The 17,264-nt window shown below is 40.1% G+C and overlaps 1 protein-coding gene and 1 long non-coding RNA gene across 2 annotated transcripts; one reads left to right on the top strand and one right to left on the bottom strand.

Annotated features, from left to right (window-relative positions):
- Positions 1–3,353: 3,353 nt before the first annotated feature.
- On the bottom strand, positions 3,354–16,968 carry cass4 (Cas scaffold protein family member 4). The gene is made up of 7 exons (XM_067588419.1): positions 16,787–16,968; positions 7,220–7,642; positions 6,470–6,553; positions 6,221–6,337; positions 4,235–5,554; positions 4,016–4,099; positions 3,354–3,797 (listed from the first exon to the last, which is right to left on the bottom strand). The coding sequence occupies exons 1-7, from the start codon at positions 16,787–16,789 to the stop codon at positions 3,381–3,383; spliced, it is 2,448 nt and encodes an 815-aa protein (XP_067444520.1). The 5' UTR covers positions 16,790–16,968; the 3' UTR covers positions 3,354–3,380.
- LOC137182124 (uncharacterized) lies at positions 6,505–7,575 on the top strand. The gene is made up of 3 exons (XR_010928254.1): positions 6,505–6,829; positions 6,965–7,165; positions 7,489–7,575. It is a non-coding gene; the product is annotated as an uncharacterized lncRNA (long non-coding RNA).
- Positions 16,969–17,264: the final 296 nt, after the last annotated feature.

Below are 17,264 nucleotides of genomic sequence, written 5' to 3' on the forward strand. Positions count from 1 at the left end.
AGTGCAACAAGCTGTAAACATATTATCTCCTAAAGTTGTTACAGTCAGCAAACAATGGCGTTACATATACAGCAACATTCATTTCAAGTCATGTTTCTGGGCACCCAATGAATTTAAGTTCAATAATCGCTCTGCTTTTAGCTCTGTTTTGGTCTCCATCATCTCCTGTGGGACATCTGCACTACCAGTCAAAAGATTGGACATACTTTCTCATTCCAGGAAATGGGACAGTTTGTCCAAACTTTCGACTGGTACTGTAGCTGCTAAATGCTTCACTATGTTCACCAGATAGTCTCTAATTTTGTCTGATGTGTGATGCTTGGTGCTGAGCAGTTAGTGCACAGTGGGTTTATCCAAGTTTTTTGCTGAAAACAGCTGCTGCAGAAAACAAGTATCATTAGAGCAATGAGACTGAAGCAAAATAGTAAAAAAAAATAATAAACTCGCAGACCTTAACACCTCTTAAGTTCAGGAGTTTACATTCACTAATGTCATAGCAAGTGTCTTGCCCTTGGCATATGATATGCAGTTCATAAGTTGTAACTCTTTCACACATTACATTTGATAGGCTGATGTATGCTAGCACAACTAAGACCCAAAGGCTGGATGTGAACTATCTTGAGAGGTTTGAATCTTTAGGTTTTGTTTCCTGATTTGTGGTGGGGTCAAAGTGGATACACAGTTTTATCTCCAGACCAGTGCAAACCAACCAATCAGCAAGCTGGTCGTTTCCCAACTGTTGTAGCAAAGAGTTTAAAGTGAATTGGATGTCACCTAACAACAGACCTAAAAACGACTGTCTATTCAAAAGCTCACCATACTTACTGTATGCGAGGAAGAATAGTAAGTTCTACCCAACCATTGCAGCAAATAGCATTGCAGTATGGTTCAATAGATTTTCAGTATAAGCCTTCTCAGCAGACTATGAGGATATACTGTTTTTATGAGTAAATAAAGTAATGTGTCTTTTGTCACTGGAGACTGTAATTATAAGCAGTGCAACAGCGTTTGCCATCAACATGTTAATAAAAGTCCAGAATTTTCTCCTAATGATGTCAGCCCAGAATATTTACATTTTGGTTTTATAACTACAATTTAATAAAAATTTAAAGTTAAGAGAAGTAAATAGCTAAATTTCATGCTGATAAATATGTTACTTTGATGTTAAAATAAGGGAAAAAAAAGTATACTTCACTGAATGACCAACCAGTCATGATGTAAATTCTAAATGTCTCATGTAGAGAATCAGAATATCCTTCAACCTGAAAAGACAAATGGAGTCATATCCCTTCAGTACTGCTAGAGGGCAGCATGAATAAACTGTGTGTGTGCAGCAGTCATTCAGTTGTCAAGTTGTCCTTTACTTTTACCAAACTTTGTTATCTGAATTTGTCAGCCAGTAAGATGGTTTAGTTGAGACACAGGCCGTGGATCAACCATCCTTCAACCAATGAATCAGATTCAAGTGTCCAACCTGCTGAAGTGTACATACTGCACAACACTGCTACTATAGCAACCTTTTTTTACTCTCAGACCCATAACATATTTTTTTCCATCCCTACACTTTCAAAATGCACAATCACATGTCTGTGACTTTGAAATGAGGTACTAATACTAATGGGAAGGCCCCTGCCTTCCCATTATAGTACTTCATTCTTAAATGAAGCAGAGCCATGTGAGTGCAAGCCCACAGCAAAGGGCAAGATGAATTTATAGAGTGATTGAATCTTGCTTTTTATAATTCTCCTGGCACATTGTACAAATATTATAATGATGTGACTGTCGATAATAATATAAAGCCCCAATACTAATTCTGTGTTTTATAAAATTACAATTTATTAGATAAATCACCTAGGGAAAAAATTCTATATTACACAATGTTGCCTAAGGTTACCAATAAACAAACCTTAATTAGAGGATACAGATTGAAATGTTTAATGATGGAAATATTATCAGAGAAACTGAAACCTTTTGAATGATGAAAATAAAAACAAAAACAAAAAAAACCCCACCCATGACAGGGTGTTCTTTTTTAAATGCCCACAATAACCAAAAAGATGAGAGTCTAATCTCTTGCTACATATCACATATGTTCTGTACAGTAACTGAGGGTGCAACAGTGGGGTAAGAAGTTAACTTTAACTAAATTTTTGTGTATAAGGTTAAGCAAGACACTGAAGCACTACCAACTACAGTGTTCCTCTTGTGTAATGACACTAACCTCTGATCATTTCAATTCAATGAGCAATGACCTATCATGTAGTAAAAGTGGTACTCCAGCGATATAGTATTGCACTTCCATAAAGTTGGGGAAGTCACAAGACACAGATTTGAAAAAGAATGGTAAAAATCGAAACAACAGAGGCCGAGATATCCTGACCTTTTGTCCCCAGTATGAATCACGCACCAAAAACATAAGATCCTACATTTCCCATAATGCAATCCACAATAGCTTTCCCTTCCTGGTAAATACACATTTTTTTTGCATGTACTTCCAACTTCACGGCCCCAGTTGGGACCACAGACCTTTCTGTCATACATCTGTAGGCTCGTCTTCTAATGTCTCCTAACCCTGATGACATCATCAGGGTTAAGAGACATTATAAAAATGTTTCCACAGTCAATGACTCGTAAACTGACCGATATGTATAAACTTAACTTTATTTTTCATTATTTTGAACAGAGAGAAGGTTAAATAAAGACTGTTTCTACAGAGATCACTACAGTTTATATGTAGATGCTTCAAACAGACATTAACAAAACAACATAAAGGGTTTTAAGTTTTTTTTATTTTAATAGAAATGAAAATCCAACATGTGTTGTATTCAGTCTTTTGTCGAGGAAAGTGTGGGAATGCATAACACATTTTTTAGAATATTTACATAGATATTCACAAAAAGTAGTCTGTGTCAAACTGCTACCCTGGAGAATATACCTCTTACACAATAAAGTGATAAAATACATAAAACATTCACATAACAAACAATATTCAGAAAATATAAAATTGTTGTAAATTATATAATACATATTTATTTTATAGTTTATACTTAAATTGCATTTTAAAAATTGGCTTGAGTACAGTATCCTGAATGTGCAATTTATTTTGGAACTCCGCTGAGTTGAAGTCTTTTATTTTAGTACAAATACAACTCCATATTTCAATTGTTCTGCTTGTCCCAGCAGCTATTTCTAACATTATTAACATTTTAACCAGCAAGGTGATTCATTATAACAACATTCAGTAATGCAATGACCTTTTTGGCAAGTGAAGCTTGAAAGTTGTTGAATATGAAATTAATGAACAAGGAAACAGATGAACTGATGAATAAACCAATGTCTTTTGCTGTACAAACAAATCAGTATGCTTGATATTTGTGCTCTCAAATATCAAGCGATATCCGAAAGTGCTGTGCTCTCTGGGCCAGTTCCTTTGCAAACTCTTGAGCTTCATGCAGAGCTTGCTTATCTGGGAAGTGCAGTGCGGCCTTCTTGGTGGCCACAGCCAGCTGCTTCAGGAGAGCACACAGGTGGTTGCTCTTACACAGAAGGCCCTGGCTGGACTTTACACGTTGGGCCTCCCTGCACAGGGTGTCCACCAGTCTCTGGCCCACCATGATCACCAGCTTACTTTGTGAGATGAATTTTTCCGGTGGCTGGCCATCCTGAAGGCTGCCAACAAATCCCCCAATGGCCTTATGGAGAGCGCCAAAGTAAAGCCGGCAGTGCTCTGACAGGGAAGGTGGTCGATGTTCTTCTGGGCCACCAGAAGACTCAGAGGAATGCTGCTTGTTATCAGCCTGAGCAGTGGATAAAAAGAATAAAGAAAGTGAAGAAGGCCACATATCATGCCTTCTGGACAACAGTTTCTCCTGTCTATTCGGACTACAAGGAAAGTCTGGATAGCTAAACTGTAGAAGAGACTATAAAAATCTCGTATTCAAAGAGGCAAAAATTGATTTTAGGATTTGTTCCTTTAAGTAGGAACAAGTCCTCTGTTTTAACAGGAGATACTCACCTGTGCCTTGTTAGAGACTGGTGTCACATTTTCTCTTGGTTCCTTCTGCACTTCCTTTTCCTGCTTTTCAAAATCATTCTTTGTCTGAGGAAAAGTCAAAGGCAAAAACATGACATCACCAGTACAGTTTGATTTTCCTTAGTTAATAGCTAATCATTCGTTTACCACAATACATACTATATATGATTTATGATGATGAAGATCATTAAAAGCTTTCACCTGTAGCTCTACATAGTCGTTGTCATCCTCCACTATGTCCCCTCCTTGTTGACTCCTGTCTGGAATTTTCTTTGCTTCTGGCTGACCTGTGGTGTTAAGGGGCTCTGGATCCTTCTGAGGAGCTCTGAACAGAAGCTTGCCATTGGCATTAATGATGGACACCAGGCGCTTGACGTCCTCTGGCACAGTGCGGGCAACCATAACAAAGCGCTCCAGTTGGTCAGGCGTCTGCACTTGCCCAGGGTCCTGACAAAGCGTGTTGAGGGGCCAGCCGGCCATGTTCAGAGCACTCACAGTTTGTTGTAGGATCACACCTGAGTCCTCCACAATGGACAGCTGTTTATAGAGTCTGGTCTGAAGGTTGGCATCAGTCAAACGTCGGGCATTGCCCTTAATGTCCAGGGCAAAGTTTAGAAAGCATGTCACAGAACATGCAATCCCCTCTGCTGCTTCTTTGATCTCCTCCAGGTGTTTCTCCAGATGTTCTTTGCTCCTCCAGCGACTGCTTACGAATTCCATGAGCTGGGGTACGGTCCTGCAAATGGACTCCTGTAGGTCTAGAAGTCTGCGGCAAGCCTCATCCTGGCTAAGTGTCACTTCTCGCAGAGGCTCCGGAGAAGACGAGCTCAGAGCCAGAGAGTCACAGGAGCTGGTGGAGGAGCTGGAGGCTGTGCTGATTCTTTGACTGTCTACTGCAGAGAGACGCTGGGTCCTGCCTCGTTCATCATCCTCCTGCACCAGTGACTCCCCACTCCCTGGAAGGTCACGGAAAGATGTACAGGACAGGAAGTTCCTCATCCGATGCAGACGCACCCTTGTGAGTTCATGAGCACTGATTGAGTCACCCCTGCACTCTAGAGGTATATGATCACCAGGGGGATCACTGAGAACTTGGGTGAGGGGTTCCTCCTTGGGTGGGACAGCGTATACTGACTCCTCTGTAAGCTTTTGAGTTGGGGGCTTGTCATAAATTGGGACCCTTGGCAGCACTTTGGGCGGACTTGAGATGTCAAGAGAACTTGGTTTTGGTATATCATAAAGTGAGGGAGTTGGACTGCTTCTTTGAATTGGCCGTGCACGTGACGGAAGAGTGTCATAGAGCTGCCTGCAGATGGCGTTGGAGGGCATGGTGTCGTAGGTGCCTTGGGGTTTACTTTTTTGTTTCTCAGAACTCATTGGAACATCATAGATCCATTCAGGCTTGCAGGGGTTGGGAAGGGTGCTGTAACCACTGACTATTTTCTGTTGGGCCTCTGTGGCCGAAGGAATAGGGATGTCATAGTTTGGGTCCTGAAGCAGAGGTGGCGGAACTGCATATGTCTGTGCAAAAGACAAAAGTTGTCAATATAATTTATACTTAGTGGAAAGTAAGTGTCTCAGTTTGCTTCAAATGATGTGCTTGTTAGATTGTTTTACACTGTCTGAAACACCCTCCTCCACACCTGTCTGAAGTCAGAATTTGGGGGGTTTTGTCTTTCCCAAGAATTGGTGTCTACAGAGGTGTTAAAGCAATTCAATATTTGAGTTTCTCTTCGAGTTCTTTTTTCATTCTTTAACAAAACAACTACCATCATTTTCCATGTCTACAACCTAGTGCAACACCATGAATGCTTTTGAGAAGAGACTGTCCCAAAGTGAGCACCATTATCTCCACGATTATTTGCATGATTCATTGTGTTAAGGCTACAAAGACTGCAAGTTCTTGGAGATGGATCAGGGAGGCAATGTAATGCAGCCAGGAGGAGACTATGACGGCAGGCTTCACCCCACTTTTGAGTGTGGCCATTTGGAACAGGTATAAACATTTTTTATCATTATATGTGGTTGGGCAACACATCATATGAACTAGTTCATTTCAGGCATACACTAAACACTAAACTAAAGTGAAGGATTGGATTAAAAAAATGTTGAAAAAAAGACTGCATTTTAAAGTGAGCACATCACAGTCTCCTTGCTTCATTTATCCCCCCAAAATCTGATACTTACATAAGAGTCTCCTGGACTGCTACACCTTAAACTCCCCGGAGAGTCAAATCTCTTCTCCAGCTCTGAAATTGGAATCAGTGAGTGTTTTCGGGCTGTATATTTTGGAGTTGTTGATGCCTGCAATGGGAATATTACAATAACAGTGAAGATATCTTTGACACAGACCAAAACCCTCTCAAGTGGAAGTATATCTACAAATAATATCTACTTTTGGTGTATATTTTGTAGTGAATATTTGCAGAAGCTCACATTGAAAAGAGAGGCTCGTCTCGCTTGGCTCGGGACATCGTAAACATCTCCTTTAGGACTGGATGCCGGGCTGAGCAGTGAAGGCTGCAAACAACAGACAGGCTATAATATTGGTTTCGACTGGCAACACTTGCACTGCTTTGATCAAAGCTGCATCTACCCCAATGACCTCTGCATCAACACATTTATGGGGACGGTGTTTGCTCAGAAGCTGTTGAGCGCTCCGGAGAACCCCATTATGCATGCACTTTGCCAATTAACACAACTCTATAATAGAAACCATGCTGCTCATTGAATATTAGGTGGCTACTGCAGAGTGGAACAGGACTCCCCTGGAGCAGGAGAGGAAATGGTGAACATGTGGGTATATTTCTCCCCACCTTCTGCCGCACAAGCACCCGTACAGACACTTCTGTCTTTCTGGGGTCCCTGGCGGCATGAGCTGCTGTTTGCAGTTAAAACTGTCTGAAGTCTGTGTCTGTTTGTCTTTTACAGGCCCATAAAGACCCCAGTGCTGCATGCCTGTCCCCATGGAGAGGCCCCTGGTCCCCATCTGTAAGCTCTTTTGCCAGCAGGGGTTTCCCAGCGTTGCATTTCTGCAACAGCCTACCTCTCTAATCATGAGAGTTAACACTTCCCAAGGAAGAGGACCAACTTTGACCTTGGAGCACCAGCCAGACTGACATCTACATTCAGGTTTTTGTTCTTACATGAACACAGAATCATACATGTAGAAAAAATAATTTGTACCTTGTTTCCTTCAGGACCTTCTGTGCTATGCTTAAGTGCTAAGGGAATTGGACTTTTTGAAGCTGATGAGGGAGTAGACGGGACCTTGTAGATCATGTCCATACGTTCATAAGCAGGGTTGCTGGAGGGTCGGGGTACACTGGGGATCTGGTAGATATTCTGCACACTGTCATCGGTTTTAGCATCAGTTAATTTGTGTTTTTCCATGACATGGCTTAAGGAGCCTGCAGTGGTTACAGTTTGTGGTAAGAGCTGCAGTCTGTTTGCAGGGGCCAGGCCTTGCCGCCCATACAAAGAGCACATCCACCATCCACTGGTGCCAGCCACATTTTGATCCATCACCGTGACGATATCTCCCCTCCTGAAGGCCAGCTCATCTGCACACTCTGCAGTGTTGTCATACAGAGCCTTTGCAAGTTTGTTCTGAAATAAGAACAGAGACAATGAAAATAAAGATTAGCAGGTAAAAAAGTTACCTGGTAAGTTTCTATGTTGTCATTTGCGTGTACAGATTCAGATTAAGATGAATGTTTTGAATTGATTTTTTAAAATATGAGATACCATCTATTCCACATGCCCTGAGCATCATACTTTTCTGAATATGGCAATGTCTCTTTTTTGCTGCTGTAGGCCTGATGACATTTCCTCTTGCAAAATGTTAGTTCAAGTTGCAAGATGCAGTTGTCATCAGATTCATAATGCCATATGTCATAATGTCATAAGTCTTTTTATAAATTGGAATGAGCACAGCTGACTGTGGCAAAGTCATTTTTGTTATATTATATCATTATTGTTAGATAGATTGTGAAACAAAAAACAAGTAGAGCTATTTCATGTTTTGAATGACATCTTCTCTGCTCTGTATTTTCACTTCCTATTTGTGTGCCCTACAGAGAGATAAATGGAAAACAAGTTTCTTCAAAACTTCCCTTTTGCAGACTCGAGAGCGTCCTATCTCACCACTCCAAAAATACTCTGAAATGTGCAAATGAAACCTCATTTCACTCAACATATTTTAAATCCCATTTGAACTCTGCCATTTAAGAATGATTGTTGCTTTTTATGCATGAGTACATGTGCCATGTGTTGAGATGTTCTTCACTGTCAGTGATCATGTAACCCAGCTGCCCTGCACTTCTCTGTTTGTACCAAATCTTAGTAATATTGAGCAACATACAATGACCACTGACATGTGAAAGATTTGGTGTGGTGGCTCTTGTTGTGCAGGCTGTCATTTCGCGAAACAAGCTGTGAATAATGAAACATGCCACTAAACCAAAACCACTTGGCAGAGGTGAGTACACAAGAAGCAGCAGCCTGTGGTTTGACTCACTGTGCAGCTACAGAGAAAAAAAAGGAGTTCACACACATATGTCACCATATCGCTTCAGCTCCTCTGAGAAACATGTTCACACCAATTAAATATAACTATGCTATTAGTGTGTTATGATGCCAGTGATGTTGACTTTGTCAGTTTTGGCACAATCTTACAGTCAGCTTACAATTCAGTGTGATAAAAACAGGGTTTACCCTTTAATGCAAACAAACTTTGACTAGAGAATTTTTATTTATGAATTTCCTCCTTACAAATGTACAAAAATGTTTTCATTGAAGAATTTAGGCTCTTACAGCTCACTGGCCTGCCTCTGGTTAAGTCATTGTAAACTCATGCTGTGCAGCCAAACATTGTTCAAGCCCTAAGAACGTTGTTAGGCTGGATTTTGGAGGAAATGTGTATACAATGATGCATAAGACATGTAGAATATTTCCATTGGATGGAATGATACAGACATCAGAAACACAGTCTCAAGTTTGTATGTTTAACTGAACATCATCATCGGAGTGGAATACTATGACTTTTTCAACCTTAAGGGAAAACAGGATGTTAATGGATTAAACATTTCAACATTAAACATTTTCTGTTGTGTGAAAATTTCAAACAAACAAACAAAAAAATCTATTTTACAATGTTTATGTTATCTACATAAAATGCCTTCTTGACAATATCACTTTTATCAACAAAAGCTCATAATGATAGTTCATTAGATTTTAATTTAACTTGTCTGTTGGCAATTTATCTGTCCTGTTGTTTTTATCCTGATTCTGTTTTATCAGTAAATTTGTTTGATAGTTTGAATCTAGTTTTAAAAGCTTAACCAGGGACAGGAGCTGTAAACAGCATTAGCTCAGATGCCCCATTCCATCTGCTGCAGTGCTTATCTGTATGTAACAGTGTTTATCTGTATGGTCCCTGTTAAATAAACTAATAAAATGAAAAAAAAAGTGTCCTCTGGTTGGTCTGTCCATCACTTTGGTCCACACTGAAATATCTGGAGATCTGCAAGATTGCATGGCACAAAACTAGCTACATTCATTCCTCCTAGATGATAAATCTTCATGACTTCATGACTGCACAGACAGCTTTGTTTTCCACAGGTTTAATTGTAATAACTTTGGTGATCCTGCGATTTCAATTTATCAAATACTTTGGTTGTTGACCAAATACCTACAGAACTAATGACATTCCCATCAGCCTCAGCTCTACATTGTGTTAAGTGCTAATTAGCAATTAACACTGTTACACAATACCTTGCCTTGATATAATGATCTACCTCTTGTGGTATCTATAATGCTGATACATATCAGTAGTGGAAAAAGTATCTTTCACTTTTAGCCTCTAAAATTAGCAATACCAATGATGTAGAAAAACTATTAGAAGTAAAAGTCCTGCATTTTATAGCATTATCAGCAAAATGTATGTAAAATCTTAATCTACAAAGTAACTAGTAATGTAGTGTAGTGTAGTAGTGGTAAAGACATTTCCCTCTTAAACGTAGTGGATTATAAATATATAGAAGTATAAAATGGAAGTCATCAAGTATAGTACAAGTACCTCTAATTGCACTTAAGTAAAGTTCCTGAGTAAACATACTTGGTTACATTCATAAATAAAAGTGCAACAAACTATAAGGAGTATGGTATAGACTGAGTATGGTATAGACCCTCAACAAAACAAATACACCACCCCCCCATACACCCTCCCACAGACACACACACACCACCCTCAGCTGATAAGAGTGTGTATGTTGGGGGGGGGGGGGGGGCTCTGTTGGCTCTGCCTCTCTCTGACGGTGAATCTTCTGCAACAAAGAGCCCTTTCACCATCAGAGCCCAACACGCTCAGCACCTGTTGGGATGCAGGCCTGTCAGCCCTGTGGAGCACACTGACCACAGCAGACCATGCCCCCCCCCCCCAAACACACACACACACACACACACACACACACCAAGCCTCAGCAAACTCCCTGCCTAATCCTCTGGGTCATGCAACAGACATGCAAGTAAAATACGTAGGGTCAGATGACAGTCAGCGACCATACCACCAAGAATTACATTGTTGTACTTTCTCCCTGGAAACATCAGCGTATACTATCCCCATCAATACACACTCTGCTCTGTGTCACACTCACGATATATCTCAATCATGGGTCATGATAACACCTGGATGATTATATGTATATATACTATATGTATATAAAGTATTGCAGCGTTTCAGTCCTGTTTCTTCTGTGACCATAATGCCATTAAAGCCACAACCTTTTAAGTGACCTGATTATCGGAGGCACTGAACTTATTTCAGATTTCATACACTCATTATTTTCAAACCACAGTTAAACCCACTAAACCATCAGAATCAAGGTCACTTGTCCTGAGCAGAAGCCCCCGCCTCACCTCGTGCTGTGTTTGCTCGTGTCCCTGTTTCTGTGTCTGATAAGTACAGTAACAAAGTCAGATTCAGCTGTGACTCTTGGATTCCTGCACACGCCTGCTTGTGCAGATCAGCCCCACTGACAGCTGGCTTCAGCACTTTAACTGCACAGCTGTCTCTGCCTCTCTCTCTTGCCTCTCCCGTCTCTCCGCTCCATCCTGTTCACAAATTAACATCGGCCCCTTCAGACGCAACGCAAGAAAAGCTTTTAAAACTCTTGGGATAGAAGCTTCTGTTTAGGCAGTAAAACACGTCAGAGCAAACTAAGATATTTCAAAAACATCTGAGCTATTTCAAATTAAGACAAAGCAGCATGTGGAGTGGATCAGATCTTTCATTGTTTGTGTTAAAAGCAGAAAGAAGACAATTCTATTTTTAACCTGCATATGTATGTATGTATGTATATATATATATACACATACACACACACATATATATACATATATATATATATCATTTTTTGTTTACATTACTGATTAAATTATTTAATTATTGTTTTAAAGAACTGATTGTTTACTCTATAAATTATCAGAAAATTGTGAAAAAGGTGCTTTTATAGCTTCCCAGAGCCCAAGGTGACATCTCCAAATTAGAAATATTCCATTCACAATGATATAAAAGAAAAAAATGCAAATCCTCAAGTTTGAGAAGCTGGAACCAATGAATGTTTGGCATTTTAGCCATGCTTGCAGTGTGGCTGGTACCATACTGATACTGGTCCACCAGTCCAGACTGAATTATACCATTACTGGATGGATTAAGATGAAATGTTGTAGTGACATTCATGGCCCCCAGAGAATGAATCCAACTACCTTTAGTGATCCCCTGACTTTTCCTTTAGTATCACCATGAGGTTGATATTTTTGGTTTTTGACATGTTTTTGAGACAACTATTGGACGGTTTACCAAAAAAATAGGTACTGACATTCAAAGTCCCCAGAAGATGAATTCTAATGACTTCGGTGATCTCCTGACTTCATGTGGTGCCATCATCAGGTCAAACATTAAATTAAACACTTTGGTTTATGACCAAATACTTGCAAAAGTAATCACATTCCCATGATCACCAGCTGTAGTTTATGTTTATTACTAATTAGCAAATTAGGGCATTTTAAACTAAGATGTTTTAGCATTTAACTCTGAACCAGTCCAGGAAGTGATTCCCAGTGTGGGAATGACACCCTCTTGGTTCATTCTGACCTTTTGCCCCTTGACAGCCTGGGCACGACCCCCAGGTCAGGTCAGCACCTCATCCATTATACGTTCAGACACAAGCCAGGCCCTGTACAACACCCATGGTGGTGCTGAACAAATCTGTCACACAGGACTGAGAGTTCACTAAAATTTAGAAGAATGTTAATTTTCCCAGACAGAGTGGCGGGAGCAGGGTGATCGAGATGAGGCAGAGCGCATAGCTGAGATAATGTCGTTTCTTAAATTTGGACAGGAAGTCAGCCTGTAAATATGACATATTAGACTTTCCCACAGCATCTTTGTAACAAAAATGGGAGCGGGGGGAGACGAGGAGGAGAGACAGGGACAGACAGACAGACAGACAGAGAGAGCTGGATTGAGAGAGAGATTTGATATCCTGGTAAATCATCTTTTGACACGTTGGGAATTCGTTGCTGGTCGATCAATTTTATCATCTTAAATGATCCTCAGATGTGCTCCATGGAAAATCACCTTTGTCAATCCTCTTTCCAACCCAAACAAATCCAAGAGGAGGCTGTGGAGACTAATTCAGGCTCTGTGGCAGTGACATTGACTCGCTACAGCTGCCCTGGTATTTCCTGTATGGGAACTGGTGAGAACTATGTCAAAATCTCATACACAAACGCAAACAACTGACGAAAACTTCCTAGGATTGCACAATCAACATTCCACATAGATAGATAACTTATAACGTAACACAAAAGAAACAGTAAATACACTTCATATGTGTCAAAACTAAACAAAAATAGCCTTTTAATGATGAGCACACTGATAAAATATTCAAAAGATTATTTGTGCTCTCTAGAGGTGCAGTTCTCAAGATCTGCTTTGCATTTTTGACAAGTCCGTTTGCCTTGAGAGGAAGTGAATATATGGCACGAAGGAGATGAGGTCCAGGACTTTTTATAGTACAAGGGACAGCATGAGTTTTTCAAGGAAACTGCTATGATCTGTTTTTAATCAGTTAGTCAGTGAGCCTTAAAGCAAAAAATATCCAACTTTTGCAAAAAGAAATAACAAAATCATCCTGTTACAAATAAAAAGTTGGATTCATAATAAATAGAACGCAGCCTTGCTCAATACACTCAGACCACTAGTTTATGGTGGCTAATGTTAGCTAATATTTAGAAGAGTCATTTTACTGAACGTTTCACTATAGTAGGGCTATTGTTACACTACATTTAACACGGGAAACATAATAAAAAAAAAACACTTCCATTGTTTTATCAGTAAAACAAGTCAAACTAAATGTAAAGACTACACACATCACCTGAAGAGCTCAAGATCAAGTGGACCTTTAAGGTTGGATTATTTTTTTAAATATGAAAAAATTGTGTGAGTACAATAAGTCATTTATTGTACTTAAGAGCGAGATGGGGCTAAATGGTGTTTTCATTTCAACTTCAGCTATATTATACTCCTAAATGTGTCACATAGTACAATTTAGGCTTCAGGGTTCACTTGTATTGACTAATAATGCAATTTAGAACAAAAATGTAACTTGGCAGCAGGTTTTAAACAGGCAGTGTGTGCTGGTTCAGCCAGCTATTAACTGAACCGGCAGAAATACTTGAAGATGCACTTTAGTGAGTTGTTCACAGAGGTGTGACAGTAACAGTGGATGACGGAGAAGACAATGTGAGGAACAGCAGATAACAAGTGGGCTGCGGGTTCACTGCTCAGTGGCAGGAACTTATCTTTCTGCTCACACTCTTGATTTATTTATACTCACACTTCCTCAGTCTCATCTTCTGCCTACAGTGCACATATTCATTATGTGGTCACTGTGTTACTTTACTTGTAGCTTTTAACAGTTACAGTGTTAAACAGCATATTGCATGCTTGAGATTGTTTATGAATTCATTTTGACTTGTAGTCAGTGTAGCCACTGGTTTGTTTCAGTGCAGATCAGTGTCCTGCACATACACATGGGGAGTGTGAAGTGCTACATTAAACATATGAAGATTTCTGAGACGATACGTTAAACAAATAGGAGAGGAAACCAGATGGATTATTTAATGGTATCCTGTGGAATTTCTGAATGCTAGCAATGTTTTGATCAATGGATCCCTGTTTTGTTGGTATGTTGTGTGCTCTACTAGCATGATCACAGGGCCACACATGTACACGCACAAGCATGCTGGTGCAACAACATACTTTCCTGCAGTTTCACGTCATTACGCTGATTGCAGTAATCCACAAAGAAACTTAGTAAAGTGAGAGCAGTCAGTGAAGACACATGACGATGAAGACTGCACAAGATCCTGAGAAGAAGACTAGTAAAAGTTAGTAAGTGGATCCTGACCTTGAGTTAAGGTTTTTTTTTTAATTACAAACTTCTCTCTTCAAGGTTAAGAATCAGTTTTTATGCTTAAGTGAAGAAGACTGCTAGCGAGCTCACATTTATGTAATGGTGTTTGCTTTATAGCACAAAACATCACATTTAAAGCAGCAACATTGTCTTTTTTTGACCATTTGGGGGCTGCGCTGTAATTACAACACTGACATATTATTTCCTAGAATGTGTTAGCTAACAGCCGCTTATTTACACATCCAGCAGACACATCTGGAGTCATGTTTTTGGCCACCTGATGAATGGAAGTCCAATATATATGTAAGGCTGTAAAACCAAAACAATGAGCTTAAAGACAGTAAAAAGCTCAGTAGAGCTGAAGGGAACTGCAGAGTCAAGTGATCATTCTCACCACAAGTGACACACATTATACATAATTATTTGATCCATTCTTAATTTAAAATATAAAGTAGAACAGCTTTAAAAAGCAGACTGTTAGTGAACCTCCCACTAAAACCAAACCTCATGCACTCAATGTCTGAATGGTTTTTCAGAGAAGTGGTTGTGGAAAGCCCCCACTGCTGTTGCACGCTATTATTATGTAATATTTATTCATTAATTTATTTTTACTTTACAAACTGCTTGCTCCATGTGGCAGCTCTGTTGACTGAATTGATTTTGTTTTCATACTCTGTAAAAGAGTTTATTCAGGAGCCTATTGCCCACTTGGAATATATCCTGAAAATATTTGGCTGACAGGATGAGTGATGAAGGCCTCTCACATCTGAGGTAGATTAATAATCCTCAGCAGTTAAACATATGAACAGCGACAGGATAACATAAAGGACAAATGATGAATTAAACAAAAAAAAACAACATTTCAGTTTCCTCAAGTGGGATGTGAGGAGGATGCTGCCACTTTTCCATGCCAGCCTCCTGCTGCGTGCGCTCTCATGACTGTCTACTGATGATAAAAGCAGACACAACAGCAACGCAGCACACGAGGCATCCCGAAATAGCACACGACGAACTAAAAAAGAAATAAATTCCAGTGCGAAACAAACTAATAGAAGGGAAATGAGATTGCTTAAACTGCCAGTTAGTCATCGACTAAACCAGTCATTTTTTTTGAAGACGTGATGAATAAGATGAGACCGGTCTCATAACTGCTTTGCATTGGAAAATGTCAGGATGATGCATATCCTTTCCCTCAGCTGTGTGCTGCAGATAGGACCTGTGAAGATTATGCTTTTCTATTACATTAATCATGTTGAGGCTTTTAAAACATTTTCCATAAAACACCCCCCCCCTCCTCTCCTCCTCCCGACTCTTCTGGACACTTCCCTCAAACCAAATGTTGGCTTCTAATCTCACAGAAAATTCACTAAAGTCTGACTTGACTTAACAAAAGTTTAGAGCAACTGTGTCCAGACGTTCTTATTGTGCACACTTTCATCTTTTCTCCATCTGCTCTTGTCTACCTTGCATTTCCATTTAGTCACTCTGGGGGTCCAACATGTATACCCAAAGTCTGACTTTTAAAGAGAAAATGGTGCAAACACATCCACTGATCATTTCTTAGTCATGTTGCACACAGATTAAGAAACAAAATGCATCAGTGGTTATTAACACAACATCCAGTCCCGTTAGCGAGCTGAAGTTAAAGAGACATCGAGTTGGACAAAGACCGTGAGGCGAGTACGGGAACCGAACCAGCCACAAAATGTTCTGTCAGCAGCTCCCTCAAAGAAAAAAAAAAACCACACAGATCAGCTGTGTTTAAATGTTAAGAGCCGATTAAGATGTGTGAGTGACATGTTTGGTGCGTGTAAAAAAAAACAACAACACAGAAGCAAAGATATTAAAGACCCACAACCTCATGTGCAACATTTAGGACATTAAACATCTGCTTTATCTCCAACTGATCTGTTTCTGAGAAAGCTGACTTGATAATCTGACTGCTCAAGTTTGTGTGTTAATGAGGCTCATAAAGTTTCCCTCTCTGCTCAGTGTGAGGATCAGCCCTCTCAGGTTACAGCCTACAGTAGAGCAGGTCAGAGGGGCTGTGTGTAGAAATAGGTGGTAGCTGACACCGCAAGTTAAAGTGAAATCCCAGCAGGTGGTCTACAGAGAAATTCCTCTGCATGAGCAACAGGAGACAACAGAAGATACAAAAGACATCACTGCATATGTACAAAACTGAGTTATAGACTATTTTAAAACAAAAATTAACTGAGTTATAACAAAAGTAAATGTGTAATATTGAAGTCAGAGCAGCTGGATTACTCACCATGTTTGGGTTTTTTTTTAAAGTTGTCTTCAGTGTCCACGTAGAGTTCGTCCACAGAGGGTCGGTTTTCAGTGAACCATCTCAACTGTGAGTGTGTGTGAAAAGGGGATTTAGTCCTCCTGTGTGTCTCACAGGCATATTGTCTGAGCTGTCACTGAGAGGCAGAGAGTTTTACACTCTGGGCGGGGTAATCCAGCTCCATGTCATTGACAGAGCTGCCATCCTGCAGCCCCATTGGCCAGAAGAGACCCCCCCCCTCCCTCTCTCTCTGCAGCTGCCCCACCCCACCATTCTATTTTTTTTCCCCCACCTCACAGAATTTTGTACCGTCGTTCCCCCCTTCATCTTCCTGATAAAGCAGAAGTACATCATTCGCTAGTTTACTTTTCTGACTAAGTGAGGGATTTTTTTTGTGTGTGTTTTATTTTGCTTCCTCCTTCTTATAAATTTGACTAATTCCTCCGTACGTGTGACAGAT

This window comes from Thunnus thynnus, chromosome 4 (assembly GCF_963924715.1).
Source record: "Thunnus thynnus chromosome 4, fThuThy2.1, whole genome shotgun sequence".
NCBI lineage: Eukaryota > Metazoa > Chordata > Actinopteri > Scombriformes > Scombridae > Thunnus > Thunnus thynnus.